Source organism: Moschus berezovskii, chromosome 4 (assembly GCF_049115385.1).
Source record: "Moschus berezovskii isolate FMDL1 chromosome 4, NW_MosBer_1.0, whole genome shotgun sequence".
Taxonomy (NCBI): Eukaryota; Metazoa; Chordata; class Mammalia; order Artiodactyla; family Moschidae; genus Moschus; species Moschus berezovskii.
The window spans coordinates 78,830,422-78,847,772 of NC_142463.1; the positions used below are offsets into that span (position 1 = coordinate 78,830,422).

A 17,351-nucleotide genomic window follows, 5' to 3' on the forward strand; every position below is an offset into this window, starting at 1 on the left:
TGTCTAACTTGTAACAAGTTATCATATGAACTATGGCACTGCAGTTTTTACAGGAGTTTCTTGGTATACAATAGAATATAATTCTTTAATTTCTAGGAGGGAATTGTAAGCCTCATTGCATATTCAAAGTATTGAATAAATACTGTAATGGCATAAATATTCTAGTATTTTCATTCAAACTGATTATAGCATTCTATTTACTTATGTGCCGTGTTATTATTGACAGATTTTAGTACGGTATTTTTCCTTAAAGCAATATTGTTAGATATATATGTATGCATTGTTTATGTCATTATATAGAGACTAGAAAAGGATAAAATGTGACTTCTCCATTGAATTTCACTGCAACTTTTTTTTAATTAATTTATTTATTTTAATTGGAGGCTAATTACTTTACAGTATTATACTGGTTTTTGCCATACATGACATGAATCAGCCATGGGTATACATGTGATCCCCATCCTGAACCCTCCTCCCACCTCCCTCCCCATCCCATCTCTCAGGGTCATCCCAGTGCACCAGCCCTGAGCACCCTGTCTCATGCATTGAACCTGGACTGGTGATCTATTTCACATATGATAATATACACGTTTCAGTGCTATTCTCTCAAATCATCCCACCCTCACCTTCTCCCACAGAGTCCATAAGTCTGTTCTTTACATCTGTGTCTCTTCTGCTGTCTCACATACAGGATCATCGTTACCATATTTCTAAATTCCATATATATATACGTTAATATACTGTATTGGTGTTTTTCTTTCTGACTTACTTCACTCTGTATAATAGGCTCCAGTTTCATCCACCTCATTAGAACTGATTCAAATGCATTCTTTTTAATAGCTGAGTAATATTCCATTGTGTATATGTACCACAGCTTTCTTATCAATTTATCTGCTGATGGACATCTAGGTTGCTTCCATGTCCTAGCTATTGTAAACAGTGCTGCGATGAACATTGGAGTACATGTGTCTCTTTCAATTCTGGTTTCCTTGGTGTGTATGCCCAGCAGTGGGATTGGTGGGTCATATGGCAGTTCTATTTCCAGTTTTTTAAGGAATCTCCATACTGTTCTCCATAGTCACTGTATTAGTTTCACTGCAACTTTTTTAAAAGATTTTATGGGCTTCAAAATTTTTTTTAAAATGGGGTAATTTACTTTCCAGTTAGACTATTAGATGAGACTTTTTTTCCTGTCACTAATTGAAAAGTTTTTGTTTTGTTTTTTTCCTCAGAAATGAGAAAAGTGGTGGAGGTTACATAGTTGTGGACCCTATTTTACGTGTTGGTGCTGATAATCATGTGTTACCCTTGGACTGTGTTACTCTCCAGACATTTTTAGCCAAGTGTATGGGACCTCTTGATGAATGGGAAAGCAGACTTATGGTTGCAAAAGAATCAGGTAATGTCAGCTTTTTTCTTCTCTTTAAAATATATGTAATTATCATCTGTGATACACATTGCAAGGCTTTAATCCTCCTTTTAACTTCATGTCTTAATATATTTAGTAATATAAATAGGTAGAACTCTATATTCAGTTCAGTTCAGTCGCCCAGTCACATCCGACTCTTTGCAACCCCATTAACCACAGCACACCAGGCCTGCCTGTTCATCACCAACTCCCAGAGTCTACCCAAACTCATATCCATTGAGTCAGTGAGGCCATCCAACCATCTCATCCTTTGTTGTCCCCTTCTTCTCCTGCCTTCAGTCTTTCCCAACATCAGGGTCTTTTCAAATGAGTCAGCTCTTCGCATCAGATGGCCAAAATACTGGAGTTTCAGCTTCAGCATCAGTCCTTCTAATGAACACCCAGGAGTGATTTCCTTTAGGATGGACTGGTTGGATCTCCTTGCAGTCCAAGGGACCCTCAGGAGTCTTCTCCAACACCACAGTTCAAGAGCATCAATTCTTCTGCACTCAGCTTTCTTTATAATCCAACTCTCACAACCATACATGACTACTGGAAAAACTATAGCCTTGAACTTGTTGATATTTGACTATTTTAACCTACAAAAAAAAAATGGCAAATTATATGGTTCAATTTAATAATTAAGGAACTCTATGATAAAATGAGATTATTATTGTCTCTTAAGACTTTACTTTGACATACAAAATTAGTAAGCTACTAAAATGTTGGAAAATGTATTATCATTATATATAATTTTAATTCAACAAGCATTTAATGTGAAAGTCATGTGCTGCTATATATACCAAAGTAAAATATAACTTAAATTGTGTTCTACTAAGTAAAGCATAGTGTTAATTTTCTACTTTCAACTTGAGTGTAGAGTGAAGAAAAAATGAGAGGTTCCCTGACTTAACTAAAATAATACAAGTACTATGGAACATTAAAACTAAGAGAAAGATATACTGATGTACTTGCACAGGATATATTTTCTACATATAAATATATCCATTCCAGAAATATAAATTGAACCCCTAATAGTAACTGGGCACTCTCTGTGATTTCTTTTCAAATACATCATCTCATTATCCCTATCTTGTATGTGAGGAAACTGATAATCATGAAAGATTTAAGTAGACTTGCTTAAATCACTTCTGGTACAGCTAGGATTTGAACTCAAGTCTTTAACCCGTTCTCTTGTGGCATGGTTATCTTGCCATTTAGAATTACTTATGGAAATTTAAGGGCTTCCCAGGTGGCTCAGTGGGTAAAGAATCTGCCTGCAATGCAGGAGACACAGGTTCAATCCCTGGGTTGGGAAGATCCACTAGAGGAGGACATAGCAACCCACTCTAGTATTGTTGCCTGGAGAATCCCATGGACAGAGGAGCCTGGTGGGCTACCGTCCATGTGGTCACAAAGAGTCAGACACAACTGAAGCGACTGAGCACACATGCCTGCATGGAAGTTTAACCTTACAATGTATATACTTCGTTTTAGGTATATCTTTTCTCATAGTGGTCTTTGATTATCTTCTTGTGTTGCAGGCTACAACATGATTCATTTTACCCCACTGCAGACTCTTGGACTATCCAGGTCGTGCTATTCCCTTGCTGATCAGTTAGAATTAAATCCTGACTTTTCCAGACCTAATAAAAAGTACACCTGGACTGATGTTGGACAGCTGGTGCAAAAATTGAAAAAGGAATGGAATATTCTTTGCATAACTGATGTTGTCTACAATCATACTGGTATGAAATTCATTAACAACTTCTATTAATTTTAACAGTACTCAGTTCAGTTCAGTTCAGTCGCTCAGTTGTGTCCAATATGCTAATTATTTCATTCCTTGCTGTTTTATATAACAAATTTTGAAAACACAAGTAATGATTAGGTGTCCTTCAATTTAAAAAATGATTTTAGATAGTACCACTTTTTTTTCAAAGAAAGCAGTATTAATTGAAGATATAATTAAAACATGAGTATTTTACATGTAATGATTATAAAAGCAGGAGTATGGTCATAGGAAAAAAGCGACATATTTCAACTCACAACATCAATACTTTCCAGAACAGCAAATGAATCCTGTATAGCGATAGCTCTGGTACCCTACCATATATTTGGAAAAAACTGAATGATGTTATTTGAAGAGAAAATTAATGGTAAATTCTTAAAACTTTATTGTATCTTTTACATGTTAACAGATATGACTAAAGTTAACCTGTTTTGGGTCCCAAGATTTCTTTCCAATATCCAGTTCCATAAAATATATTCTAAGTTTCCAGATGCTGATCCTCAGGAACATCAACTGTCATTGCAGCTGGGCCTGGAGGAGCCTCTAGTTCTGATCAGAGTGCACCTTGCAAATGCTGTCTTCTATTTGCTGTGGTGTAGAGAAGTCAGAAAACCACTGATTTACATATGTAAACAACAGGGATTCCACGTGGTTCAAAACATTTAGCAACAACAAAAAAATCTCTGCCGTGTCGTAAATTAATTTCCCAAATAACAATAGCAACTGTGAAGATATTTAAAAACTAAAAGATTCAGTTCATCAGTATAAATAATAATCTCTAATTATAATAATAAAAATTCAAAGTTAGGCGAAGTAGGTATATTCTAAAGTGTGTTGTTTCTGCCTGCACCTGAAAACTAAGCATCAGGGTTCACAGTGAAGACTTCCTAATATCCAAGAATTCGATATTCTTCACTTGAAAATTTGATATTAATGATAACCACTTTGAGATCTTTTACTATTATTCACATCAAATTTATCAAACCACACAATGGAATTGTACAAATTATGATATGACTTAGGCAGCTGTAACAGAAGGACAGAAAAATATAGTGACGTAAGACTGAAAATTATACTTATTTCTATAAAAAATTAAGTAGGCATTGTAAGATTGGTGTGGTAGCCACCCGTGACAGGGAACTGAGTTCTTTCTCTCATGATGCTCTGCTGTCCAGCGCTTTTCCTTCCATCTCTTCATCAAACTTAGCCACTCCAGTTCCTGGTATCACCTTCTACCCAGTGGAAACGAGGAAAGGGAAGTAATGTCTTTCAAGGGCCTGATCTGGTGTATATTTCACTTCCATTCACATTGCATCAGATGGGATTTTGTCTCTTGTCACACCTAACTATAAAGGAGCTTGCAGTATAGTCTTTTGCTTCTCAGCCATGTCTGTCACTGAACCTTGAGAATTCTGTTACTAAAGGGACAAAGGGAGTTTAAAATTTGGGGTACAGTCACAGACTCTGTCAGAGACTATTTCTAAAGCATTTGAGAGATGCTGTGTAATATAAAAGAAGTGAACATTACTTCCACCTTACTTGGAAAATGTTGCATATCATAATGTCTTTTCATCAAAACAGGGTTTCATTCAAAAGTTACTTTCCAGGGGAAGTCGACTTCCAGAATGGCAGTATGAGTGCTTCACAGACCCTCTACCCTGCAAAACAGCTATAACTGGTGCAAATTATTTTTAAAAAGCTAGTCTCTGAAAATTGTCCTAAGGGTATTCAGCATATAGAGAGACATTTATTCAAGAAAATCTGTTAAATTTCAAAAAGAGTAGTCAGTCTATGACATTTGAACCACAACCCACTCCTCCCTCTGTCCACTGCCTCAGATCAGAGTGATGATATGTCTGTTCCTAGCAGGTACTGCCAAGGACCCTAGGCTCCCTTTCTCCTTGTGGTTGAAAAGGGCAGGTGTCCAGCATTTCTCATTTTCCACTTTCAGCACTATATTACAGAAACTATTCTAGGCAAGAGCGGATGAGCAATCTGGGACTCCCTTCCTCCACCCAGCCCCCATTTATAGAGAGAAGGTTCTACCCCATGCATAGCAGGTCAAGAATACTGAACCCTTGCCCAGCTTGCTGGTGGGGTTGGGGTTCCACACCTGGAGAGCTAAGCCAAGAAAACCAGAGGCTACTGTCTCTGCTACCAGTGGTGGAACAGTGACACAGGTCCTCTTGCCCAGGGGAGGAGACGTGCAGTAGAAACAGAGCCAGAATGGACTAACTTTATTCAGCGCATAGCAGGGGAAGCTCACACCCGTGAGCACTGTTGAAAGCAGTGGTAAACAATCAGGAGGATACTGGTATCTTCATGAGAGTAACACCCTATGCCATAGGCCAGCTAGTAGTCCAACAGAGAGAACCAGGGAAAGAGACAGTAAAGCAGAACCTTCCTACGGTCAGAACAGACTTCAGAGACAAACTTCAAAGACTACCCCTGCCAAAGGACCCAGATTTAACTGGGTCATATTGTGGTGCAATTTATGCTCTGGAATATTATAAAAAATCATAGCACAGTCAGCCTCACTAACAGCTCAGGAGAGTAATAGCTGAGTGTAATAGCTGATACCAATAGAAGCAGACAGCTTAATTCAGTTCAGTTCAGTTTAGTCACTCAGTTGTGTCCGACTCGTTGTGACCCCATGGACTGTAGCACTCCAGGCCTCCCTGTCTATTGCCACATCCCAGAGTTTACTCAAATTCATGTCCATTGAGTCGGTGGTGCCATCCGACCATCTCATCCTCTGTCGTCCACTTCTCCTCCTGCCTTCAATCTTTCCCAGCATCAGGGTCTTTTCAAATGAGTCAGTTTTTTGCATCAGATGGGCAAAGTATTGGAATTTCAGCTTCATCGTCAGTCCTTCCAATGAATATTCAGGACTGATTTCCTTTAGGATGGATTAGTTGGATCTCCTTACAGTTCAAGAGACTCTCAAGAGTCTTCTCAACACCACAGTTCAAAAGCATCGAATCTTCAGCACTCAACTTTCTTTACAGTCCAACTCTAACATCCATACATGACCACTGGAAAAACCAGAGCTTTGACTAGATGGACCTTTGTTGGCAAGGTAATGTCTCTGCTTTTTAATATGCTGTCTAGGTTGGTCATAACTTTTCTTCCAAGGAGCAAGCGTCTTTTAATTTCATGGCTGCAGTCACCATCTACAGTGATTTTGGAGCCCAAAAAAATAAAGTCTGACACTGTTTCCACTGTTTCCTCATCTATTTCCCATGAAGTGATGGGACCAGATGCCATGATCTTAGTTTTCTGAATGTTGCGCTTTAAGCCAACTTTTTCACTCTCCTTTTTCACTTTCATCAAGAGGCTTCTTAGTTCCTCTCCACTTTCTGCCATAAGGGTGGTCTCATCTGCATATCGGAGGTTATTGATATTTCTCCCAGCAGTCTTGATTCCAGTTTGTGCTTCATCCAGCCCAGCGTTTCTCATGATGTACTCTGCATATAAGTTAAATAAGCAGGTTGACAATATACAGCCTTGACGTGTTAATAGACAGATTAATAGACTTGACAGCTTAATAGACTACCTCAGAGGCTACACACTGTGGGGGAAGTAGACTTCCCTAAAATATTCCAGACAAACAACCAAAAAGACCTGGAGGGGATGGGATCAGTATCCAGATTTTCTGCAGTCATATTATCTAATTACCAATACCCAGCAAATAATTGAGACATGTAAAGAAACAGCAAAGTGCAATCCTTATACAAGAAAAAAGCAGGCAATAGAAATCACCTTTGAGATGTCCTAGATGTCCTACTTGAAACAGACTTTAAAGCAAGTATTATATATATATTTAGAGAACTAAAGGAAACCAACTTAAAGCTATTAAGGAGGATTTTATGATTATATCCCATAGAGGATATCATAAATAGATTTAAAAATTTTTAAAGATCCAAATGAGAATTCTGAAATTGAAAAGTAAATAACCAATCTAAAAAATTCAGTTACAGCTGTTCAGCAGTATACTTTAGTTGACAGGAGAAAGGATTAGTGAACAGTGACTATGCAATGTAAAGAACAGAAAGAAAAAAAAGATAAAAATGAACAGAGCTTCAGTGGAATGTGGGACATGGAAATACCAGAAGGAGAGGAAAGAATAGAAAAAAATACCTGAAGAACTAATGACTGAAAACCTCTTAACCTTCAGTATCAGTTTACACATTCTAAGACTCAGGGACCTCCAAGAACCATAAACAGAAGAGAACCACGCTCAAACACATCATAGTAAACATTTTGAAAGCCAAAGACTTAGGGAATCTTGAAAGTAATATATTGAAGGAAGGTATTGTCAGAGTCAAAAAAAGTTCAAATATATGCTGTCTACATAGCACATACTTTAAATTCAAAGATACAAATAGTTTGACCATAAAAGGATGGAAAAAGATAAACCTGAACTGTTAGCTTGGAAGTCCCTCTCTGACCTGCTAAGATGACTTAGCCTTGTGTATGCACAATGTCTTCCAGACTGCCAGAGGTGAATGTGACTTGTTTTTAATACCGGCTTCCTAGAACTCACCCTGGGTCAGGGTGTACGTCATTGTTCACCCAGTGTTTGGTTAGAGGTTGTATTTCAGTCCCTTTGCCAGTGACTTTCTGTCCTGTGTTGATGGGTGTGTATGTGGTTTGAGGAATGCTTTCAAGGATGCCCCTGAGTGGGTGCAGCCTAGCACACGTATCCAGCCTGCCCAAACCCCATAGTTGCCAGTGATCCCAGTAGGGTACTTCTCAGCAATCTCTTTCCCTGGTTCTCTCTATGAAATTTCTGGTCGTTCTAATGTTTTTCTTGTATCATGGAGCTATTAGCATTCTCTTAACTGCTCCTCATCAAGGTCTCTGTTATTTTCAATAGCACTGTTAGGCACAGAGTTCTCCCCTCCTCTGCCAAATAAATTCAGTCCTTTCAGGCAGAGCTTTTCAACCTTATGGCCTGTCATGGCTCTTGAGCAGAACACCTGTGCCACTGCCCACTTTTCCTAGGGCAGCCATTCTGATTGTATTCAGGTAGGAGGCGTCAGTCTCTGATCTTCTTGGTTGTCCCTCCCATGTGGAACCTCCTCCCTGTGAGCAAACACCAGGTCTGGGGGGCAAGTATAGCCCCAGTATTCTGGGCCCCCCACAGCTCAATTAGGACAGTTACCCTACACGTTGGAATTTGGTGAAGGAAAAGAGTCTAGGTTTTCTCTGCCTGCAACCTGGAATAGAACTTTTACAGCTTGGAGCTAGAGGGAGTAAGAAACAGGCAGCCTCTGTCTCCCAGAATGAAACTAACCCTATGCAAGGAGTTGGGAGGAGAGGGCATAGCCACATTGGCCACATCTGCCTGGAGTAGAGCAACTAGGGTAGAACTTCCATAACACATAGATGGTTGAGTGAATAAGGGAGCAGACTGCGGTGGGAAAAAGAATGAGAGTGTGGGGAGAAAGTAGAAGCAGTAGATGCAGGTTGGTTTTCAAGGTGTTTGGTCTTGATACTAATAGACACTGCAGAACTTAGGAAAATAACTGTATTTAGATAAGATGTGTGTTTGTATTCGTAGCTTTGGGGAGATACAAGCATATTTAAAGATCCAAAAGAAAGAATCTCACCTCCCTCCCTCCTCAGACAACAAAAGAAGACATGATATGTAGGGGCAAAAATATAAATGACATTTTGCATCCAAAAGATGGTTAAGAGGCAGAATCTAGAGCTAGATGGGGCCAAAGAAGGGTCTCTCACTTAGGAGACCAGAAGTAAGAAGGAGGAGCTTCGAGGGAGGGTAAATTTCAGGAGCTCTTTTCCTGCCCTACAGCTGAACAGCCAGACACTGAGAAGCCAAAACCAGAGTTGAAGATGCAGGTAACTTTCTGCCTTAAAGGGAACGAGGTCCTTTGGATTTAGAAGGAGCATTCCAAAATATTGTTCTCCTAAGGACCATCAAGACAGGCAGAGGACAAGACCCTTCTTAACTCCCACCATAATAGTAAATATGTTATATGATGATTAATGAATCAGTGTTGATCCTATTTACTGTCAGTTAAAAACTCCTACAACAGAAAAGAAAAATAGATGGTAAAATAGATGGTAGGATACCACAACCAAAACGTTGTTTTCCTACTACTACAGTATCATTATAAAATATTGATATCTAACATATAAGAAAATGAGTGATAGATGTTGATATTTTATTTCAGCTTTAATCTTAACCTCAGTCTAATTACATGATAATCTTTTGTGTTTCCTTTTTCTTTAAGCTGCTAATAGTAGATGGCTCCAGGAACATCCAGAAAGTGCATATAACCTTGTGAATTCCCCACACTTAAAACCTGCCTGGGTCTTAGACAGAGCACTTTGGCATTTATCCTGTGACGTTGCAGAAGGGAAATACAAAGACAGAGGAGTACCTGCTTTGATCGAAAATGATCATCAAATGAATGTCAGTATGTATAGAGGAATACCACACTTTAGTACACAATTTCTAAAGTATAAATTAAATGTCTTTTTGAAGATCATTTAGAACCTGTCTTTTAAGGTGCTAAATAATACTTAGTAAAATGACTTTAAATATGTGTTGTAACTATTAATATTTTTCAGTGCATTCGAAAAATAATCTGGGAGGATGTTTTTCCAAAGATTCAACTCTGGGAATTTTTCCAAGTAGACGTTCACAAAGCAGTCGAGCAATTTAGAGGACTTCTTACACAAGGTAAAGGTTATACACTAGCATGTTACTATCAGTTTTAAGAAATTTAGTATTACTATTCTCTTAGTTAGCATGGTATTAAATCTGTTATTATTATATGATATTTGTGTTGTTTTTGATGCCCTAACACTATGATTCTGGAGGCTATCTGTGAGTTAGCAGAGATCTTTAAAGGTCATGTCATTCAGTTCAGTTTAGTTCAGTTGCTCAGTTGTGTCCAACTTTTTGTGACCCCATGGACTGCAGCACCCCAGGCCTCCCTGTGTGTCACCAATCCCCGGAGCATACTCAAATTCATGTCCATCACGTCAGTGATGCTATCCAACCATCTCGTCCTCTGTTGTCCCCTTCTCCTCCCACCTTCAATCTTTCCCAGCATCAGGGTCTTTTCCAGTGAGTCGGTTCTTCGCATCAAGAGGCCAAAGTATTGGAGTTTCAGCTTCAGCATCAGTCCTTCCAATGAATATTCAGGACTGGTTTCCTTTAGGATGGACTGGTTGGATCTCCTTGCAGTCCAAGGGGCTCTCAAGAGTCTTCTCCACCACCACAGTTCAAAAGCATCAGTTCTTTCATAATACACAATTATTTCCCTTGGGGACTGCTTCTTATATTGATTACTTAGCACAATGCTCAGAATACCATACAGCTCAGTATACATTTGTTAAGTGAATGTTTAACATGGGAGGTATATAGAGCAGTTTATTTCAGCTGCCAAAAACTCAAAACAGGCTTCAAAACTGAGAGATGTGATAGTCTTCTGTTGGCTAATGTAGGAATCTTAACTGAGGTAGTTGATGGTACCTCAGTTAACTTAGCTGAGTTCTAATTGATGGTACCTACCATTAACACTGGGCTTCCCAGGTGGCATTAGTGGTGAAGATCCTGCCTGCCAATGCAGGAGATGTAAGAGACGTGGGTACCATCCCTGGGTCGGGAAGCTCTCCCAGAGCAAGGCATGGCAACCCACTCCAGTATTGTTGCCAGGAAAATCCCATGGACAGAGGAGCCTCACGGGCTGCAGTCCACAGGGTCGCAAAAAGTCAGACACGACTGAAACAACTTAGCATTCACATGCTCACCATTAAGACCACCTAATTCCTAGTGACACTGACTCAGATACTAGCCAGTAGCAAAGGTAAAGAAACAAATCTCCAGTTAAGGACATAATTAACCTTAAGAAGTTAATCACTGTGCCGCTAGCAAAGTAGGATAGGAAAAACCATGCCAAAAGAGAAATTAGGATTTTTTAGGAAGCTAATTAGAGAAATGATAAAGAATATATCTACAATTAGTATAGGATAACCTAAGAGCAAGGATCTTTGAAGGCTCTTAAAATAGGAAATTCTCTTCCTTTTCCAGAAAGTTGAGCTTGAGTAAGGCACAGAAATACTGCCTTCAAAGCCAAAGCCATTATGGTTTGAGGCCCAGGAAGCTTCGGGTCAGATTCACTCTTCCAGCTTTCACATTTGTGTAACATCTTAATACATGATTTTTTATATTATCTTTCCTTCATGTTTTATCTTACTGAAGTGCCTCAATTTTCCCTTTCCTCTGATATTTATAAACTGTATTATTTATTTACAATTATGTATGCTCACAGTAAAGAAAAAAAGCCAAACAGTACAAATATATAATAAATGGAATGTGTAACTTCCTCTCCTCCAAAATCTACTTACTAGAAGGAACTATTATTTAATAGTCTCTTGTGTTCCTTTTCAGACTCTTTTTGAAAGAAATTCCAGTTTTATATAGTTCAGTTCAGTTCAGTCACTCAGTAGTGTCCGACTCTTTGCGACCCCATGAATCACAGCACGCCAGGCCTACCTGTCCATCACCAACTCCCGGCGTTCACTCAAACCCACCTCCATCGAGTCGGTGATGCCATCCAGCCATCTCATTCTCTGTCGTCCCCTTCTCCTCCTGCCCCCAATCCCTCCCAGCATCAGAGTCTTTTCCAGTGATTCAGCTCTTCACATGAGGTGGCCAAAGTATTGGAGCTTTAGCATCAGTCCTTCCAATGAACACCCAGCGTTGATCTCCTTTAGAATGGACTGGTTGGATCTCCTTGCAGTCCAAGGGACTCTCAAGAGTTTTCTCCAACACCACAGTTCAAAAACATCAACTCTTCAACGATCAGCTTTCTTCACAGTCCAACTCTCACATCCATACATGACCACTGGAAAAACCATAGCCTTGACTAGACAGACCTTGGTTGGCAAAGTAGTGTCTCTGCTTTTTAATATGCTATCTAGGTTGGTCATAACTTTCCTTCCAAGGAGTAAGCGTCTTTTAATTTCATGGCTGCAGTCAGCATCCGCAGTGATTTTGGAGCCCAAAAACATAAAGTCTGACACTGTTTCCCCATCTATTTCCCATGAAGTGATGGGACCAGATGCCATGATCTTCGTTTTCTGAATGTTGAGCTTCAAGCCAACTTTTTCACTCTCCTCTTTCACTTTCATCAAAACGCTTTTTAGTTCCTCTTCACTTTCTGCCATAAGGGTGGAGTACATATAAATTACATTCATAAGTTTTATATTTATATCTATAATATACACATAAATAAGACTGCAGTATACGGACTGTTTAACAAGTTGTTCTTTTAGTTGACAACTTGATCTTATTACAGCTAATTATTTCTTTTTGCTTCTAAATAGCAATACACTGCTTTAAAGTACTTGAATTCCTTTTAACCATTTTGGTAGATTATTTATAGTTCATTTCTCATTCATTCATTTAATACAGTTTTATTGAATCACCTATTATGTGCGAGGCACTGTTCCAGGTAGGGGGATTCAGTGGTGAACGTAGCAAACCCTGGATCTAGAAGAATTTATATTCTTACAAGTGATACTATAGAAAATAAATCCTTGTGCATGTTAACTTTACTTGCTTTGTGACTAAATCAATAGGACAAATTATTAGACAGAATTCATGGGTCAAAGAGTATATAAATTTAATGATAAATTTGTAACAGATGTTGTCAAATTACTTTTCAATACAAATTGTACCAATTTATGTTATTACTAACTGTAACATCGCCAACGTTAGATACCATTTAATCTTTGTCAATAGGTAAAATATTCATTATTTTTATTTATATTTCTTTGGTTATGAATGAAATATCTTTTCATGTGTTAATTAGCCATTTATAATTCTTCCATTCAGTTCAGTTCAGTTCAGTTCAGTCGCTCAGTAGTGTCCGACTCCTTGCGACCCCATGAATCACAGCACACCAGGCCTCCCTGTCCATCACCAACTCCCGGAGTTCACTCAAACTCATGTCCATCGAGTCAGTGATGCCATCCAGCTATCTCATTCTCTGTCATCCCCTTCTCCTCCTGCCCCCAATCCCCCCCAGCATCAGAGTCTTTTCCAGTAAGTCAACTCTTCCCATGAGGTGGCCAAAGTATTGCAGTTTCAGCTTCAGCATCAGTCCTTCCAATGAACACCCAGGATTGATCTCCTTTAGAATGGAGTGGTTGGATCTATTAATGTTCTTCCCCTATTTTTCTGTTGGGTTGCTCATCTTTTTCATATTGACTTATTATTACTGATGGTTCTTTATTATAGTGGCCTCAGCTATATCCTCCTATTATGCTGTTGATCTTTTAATCCTTGTTTACGGTGGTTTTCTCCCCTCACTGTAACCAAATTTATTGATCTTTTCTTTTATGGCTTCTAATTTCTAGGCACATTGTACCTAGACCTTCAAACAACATTCTGTTTTCTACTGATAATCTTATTTACAATTTACTTTTAAATATTTAATAGGCCTGGAATTTATATAAAGAAGATATTAACTTTATTTTTATTTTAAAAAGTGACACTGGGTTGATATTCCATCCTTTTAAACTGGTTTGGGATACCACCATAATACTTCATAATGTATAATCATATACTGAATACTCATGGGCCTGTTATCTGTGCTATTCCAGTGATCTGTCTTTTACTCTAGCACTATGAAAGATTATTGTAATATACACTGATTGTATAGTTTTACCTCTTTTTTAAACACTTCTTGGCATTTTTCATGTATGTTACTCTTCCAAATTAACCTCAGAAACTGCATCTTTAAATCTATTTAATCTTTATCTTACTTTGTGCTTTTATAAGCCATTTCATTTATAATAAGCCAGATATTAATTAATTAAAGTAAAATCAAATGCAGTGGAGGCAATCCTCCACTGATTTACTAGAAACAAGTTCAGAATAAGAATGAAAACTCTCCCTCCAAAGCATTTATTTACTTTTTTCATTTTTTATTATTGTGTAAGAGGAGAATGCTAATTGGTGAAAAGGAAAAAATGTAAAAACAAACTTGTCTGCTTCTTTCAAGAAAGTCAAGTTGTTAATAAGACTTACTTTTTAGAATAGAAAGCAATCTTTGAGGGAAAAGAACTCCTGAAGTTAGTGTCTGGTAGTACTTGGGAAGAAAATGTGTACCATCAACACTAGACCGTTCAGGTCTGACCTAAACCAAAGCCCTTACGATCACACAGTGGAAGCGACAAACAGATTCAAGGGACTAGATCTGATAGAGTGCCTGAAGAACTATGGACAGAGGCTCATGACATTGTACAGGAGACAGGGAGCAAGACCATCCCCAAGAAAAAGAAATGCAAAAAGGCAAAATGGTTGCCTGAGGAGGCCTTACAAATAGCTGAGAAAAGAGAAGTGAAAAGCAAAGGAGAAAAGGAAAGATATACCCATTTGAATGCAGAGTTCCAAAGAATAGCAAGGGGAGATAAGAAAGCCTTCCTCAGCGATCAATGCAAAGAAATAGAGGAAAACAGTAGAATGGAAAAGACAAGAGATCTCTTGAAGAAAATCATAGATACCAAGGGAACATTTCATGCAAAGATGGGCTCAATAAAGGACAGAAATGGTGTGGACCTAACAGAAGCAGAAGATATTAAAAAGAAGTGGCAAGAATACACAGAAGAACTATACAGAAATGACCCAGATAACCCCGATGGTATGATGACTCACCTAGAGCCAGACATCCTGGAATGTGAAGTCAAGTGGGCCTTAGGAAGCATCACTACAAACAAAGCTAGTGGAGGTGATGGAATTCCAGTCGAGCATTTTCAAACCCTAAAAGATGCTGTGAAAGTGCTGCACTCAATATGCCGGAAAATTTGGAAAAAACAGAGGCCACAAGACTGGAAAAGGCCAGTTTTCATTCCAATCCCAAAGAAAGGCAATGCCGAAGAATGCTCAAACTACCACACAATTGCGCTAATCTCACACGCTAGCAAAGTAATGCTCAAAATTCCCCAAGCTAGGCTTCGACAGTATGTGAACCATGATTTTCCAGATGTTCAAGCTGGATTTAGAGAAGGCAGAGGAACCAGAGATCAAATGGCCAACATCCGCTGGATCATCGAAAAAGCAAGAGAGTTCCAGGAAAACATCTATTTCTGCTTTACGCCAAAGCCTTTGACTGATCAAACTTGTGAAAAAGTATGAAAGAGATGGGAATACCAGACCACCTGAGATGCCTCTTGAGAAATCTGTATGCAGGTCAGGAAGCAACAGTTAGAACTGGACATGGAACAACAGACTGGTTCCAAATCGGAAACGGAGTACATCAAGGCTGTATATGGTCTCCCTGCTTATATAACTTATATGCAGAGTACATCATGAGAAACGCTGGATTGGATGAAGCACAAGCTGGAATCAAGATTGTTGGGAGAAATATCAGTAACCTCAGATATGCAGATGACACCACCCTTATGGCAGAAAGCAAGGAAGAACTAAAGAGCCTCTTGATGAAAGTGAAAGAGGAGAGTGAAAAAGTTGGCTTAAAGCTCAACATTCAGAACTAAGATCATGGCATCTGGTCCCATCACTTCATGGCAAATAGATGCAGAAACAGTGACAGACTTTATTTTTGGGGGCTCACAAATCACTGCAGATGGTGACTGCAGCCATGAAATTAAAAGACGCTTGCTCCTTGGAAGAAAAGTTATGACCAACCCAGACAGCATATTAAAAAGCAGAGACATTCCTTTGTCAACAAAGGTCTGTCTGGTCAAGGCTATGGTTTTTCCAGTGATCATGTGTGGACGTGAGAGTTGGACTGTAAAGAAAGCTGAGCACCAAATAATTGATGCTTTTGAACTGTGGTGTTGGAGAAGACTCTTGAGAGTCCCTTGGACAGCAAGGAGATCCAACCAGTCCATCCTAAAGGAAATCAGTCCTGAATATTCATTGGAAGGACTGATGCTGAAGCTGAAACTCCCAATACTTTGCCCACCTGATGCGAAGAACTGACTCATTTGAAAAGACCCTGATGCTGGGAAAGATTGAAGGCAGGAGGAGAATGGGACAACAGAGGATGAGATGGTTGAATGGCATCACCGACTCAATGGACAGGAGTTTGAATAAGCTCCGGGAGTTGGTGATGGACAGGGAAGACTAGCATGCTACAGTCCATGGGGTCACAAAGAGTTGGACACAACTGAGTGACTGAACTGAACATCTTTAGTGCCCTAAAAAATGTATAGAATACCCAAATACTAATTGAAGCAGAAAGGTGGAACTGGGGTTGAATTGGTAAGAATTGCTGCGTTTTTCTTCTAATGTTTGGGGTTTTTTCCCAGTCAGCGTCTCTCTCTCCTCTTTACCCAGCCCCACCTCTCTCTCTCTTTCCTTCCGTGTGTGTGTATGTGTGTGTGTGTGTGTGTTAGGTTTTTGCAGAAGGACACATAGGGAGGTAGGAAGGAATGCTTATGCAATAAATAGTTCTTTTATTTTCTAAGGAAAAAACAACTAAAAATATGAAATAAGTAACAGTTATAATCTTATACATATCTGCGTTTAAGATAAAATATTTTCTTTCTTTCAGAAAATAGGAAAACAACAAGGCCTGATCCAAATCACCACCTTAAGATAATTCAGGATCCTGAATACAGACGGCTTGGCTGTACTGTAGATATGAATGTTGCTCTAGCAACTTTCATACCACATGAGTATGTCTTATATTTTACTACATACTAAAGAATAATATTACTTGTAAACCTTTATGACTATTCTGATTACATTTATGGTATTATTTTTATGCTATTTGTTAACAGCCTGAATAGAAAATGAAATAAAGTAATTCACTATAATATGACATTTCTCCTTTTGTGGTAAAAATGTATACAACTGGAAAATTTCTTAAGTCTTAATTAAGGTCTGATGAATATATTTAAAGTTTCTATGACCCGTATTAGAAAAATTTTCAATGTAGAGTTTGTAGAACCATTAAATAACGTTCGTATCGCTTTATCTACTTCAAGCAATGGGCCAGCCGCAATTAATGAATGCTGCAATTGGTTCAGGAAGAGAATTGAGGAATTAAATTCAGAGAAGCATCAACTCATGAACTATCATCAGGAACAGGTTTTACCTGTTTTACCTGTTCTTTGAGTTTTAATACTGTTTTTTGTTGT

At 38.7% G+C, this 17,351-nt stretch overlaps 1 protein-coding gene across 5 annotated transcripts in view; it reads left to right on the forward strand.

Annotated features, from left to right (window-relative positions):
* AGL (amylo-alpha-1,6-glucosidase and 4-alpha-glucanotransferase) overlaps window positions 1–17,351 on the forward strand; it is a 105,685-nt gene that overhangs the window by 35,213 nt on the left and 53,121 nt on the right. For all 5 annotated transcript variants that reach the window (XM_055401346.2, XM_055401347.2, XM_055401348.2 and 2 more), the window contains 6 exons: window positions 1,233–1,399; window positions 2,953–3,156; window positions 9,461–9,642; window positions 9,801–9,912; window positions 16,763–16,886; window positions 17,199–17,301. In XM_055401346.2, coding sequence (XP_055257321.2) covers window positions 1,233–1,399; window positions 2,953–3,156; window positions 9,461–9,642; window positions 9,801–9,912; window positions 16,763–16,886; window positions 17,199–17,301 — 892 coding nt within the window. The remainder of the gene's footprint in view (window positions 1–1,232; window positions 1,400–2,952; window positions 3,157–9,460; window positions 9,643–9,800; window positions 9,913–16,762; window positions 16,887–17,198; window positions 17,302–17,351) is intronic.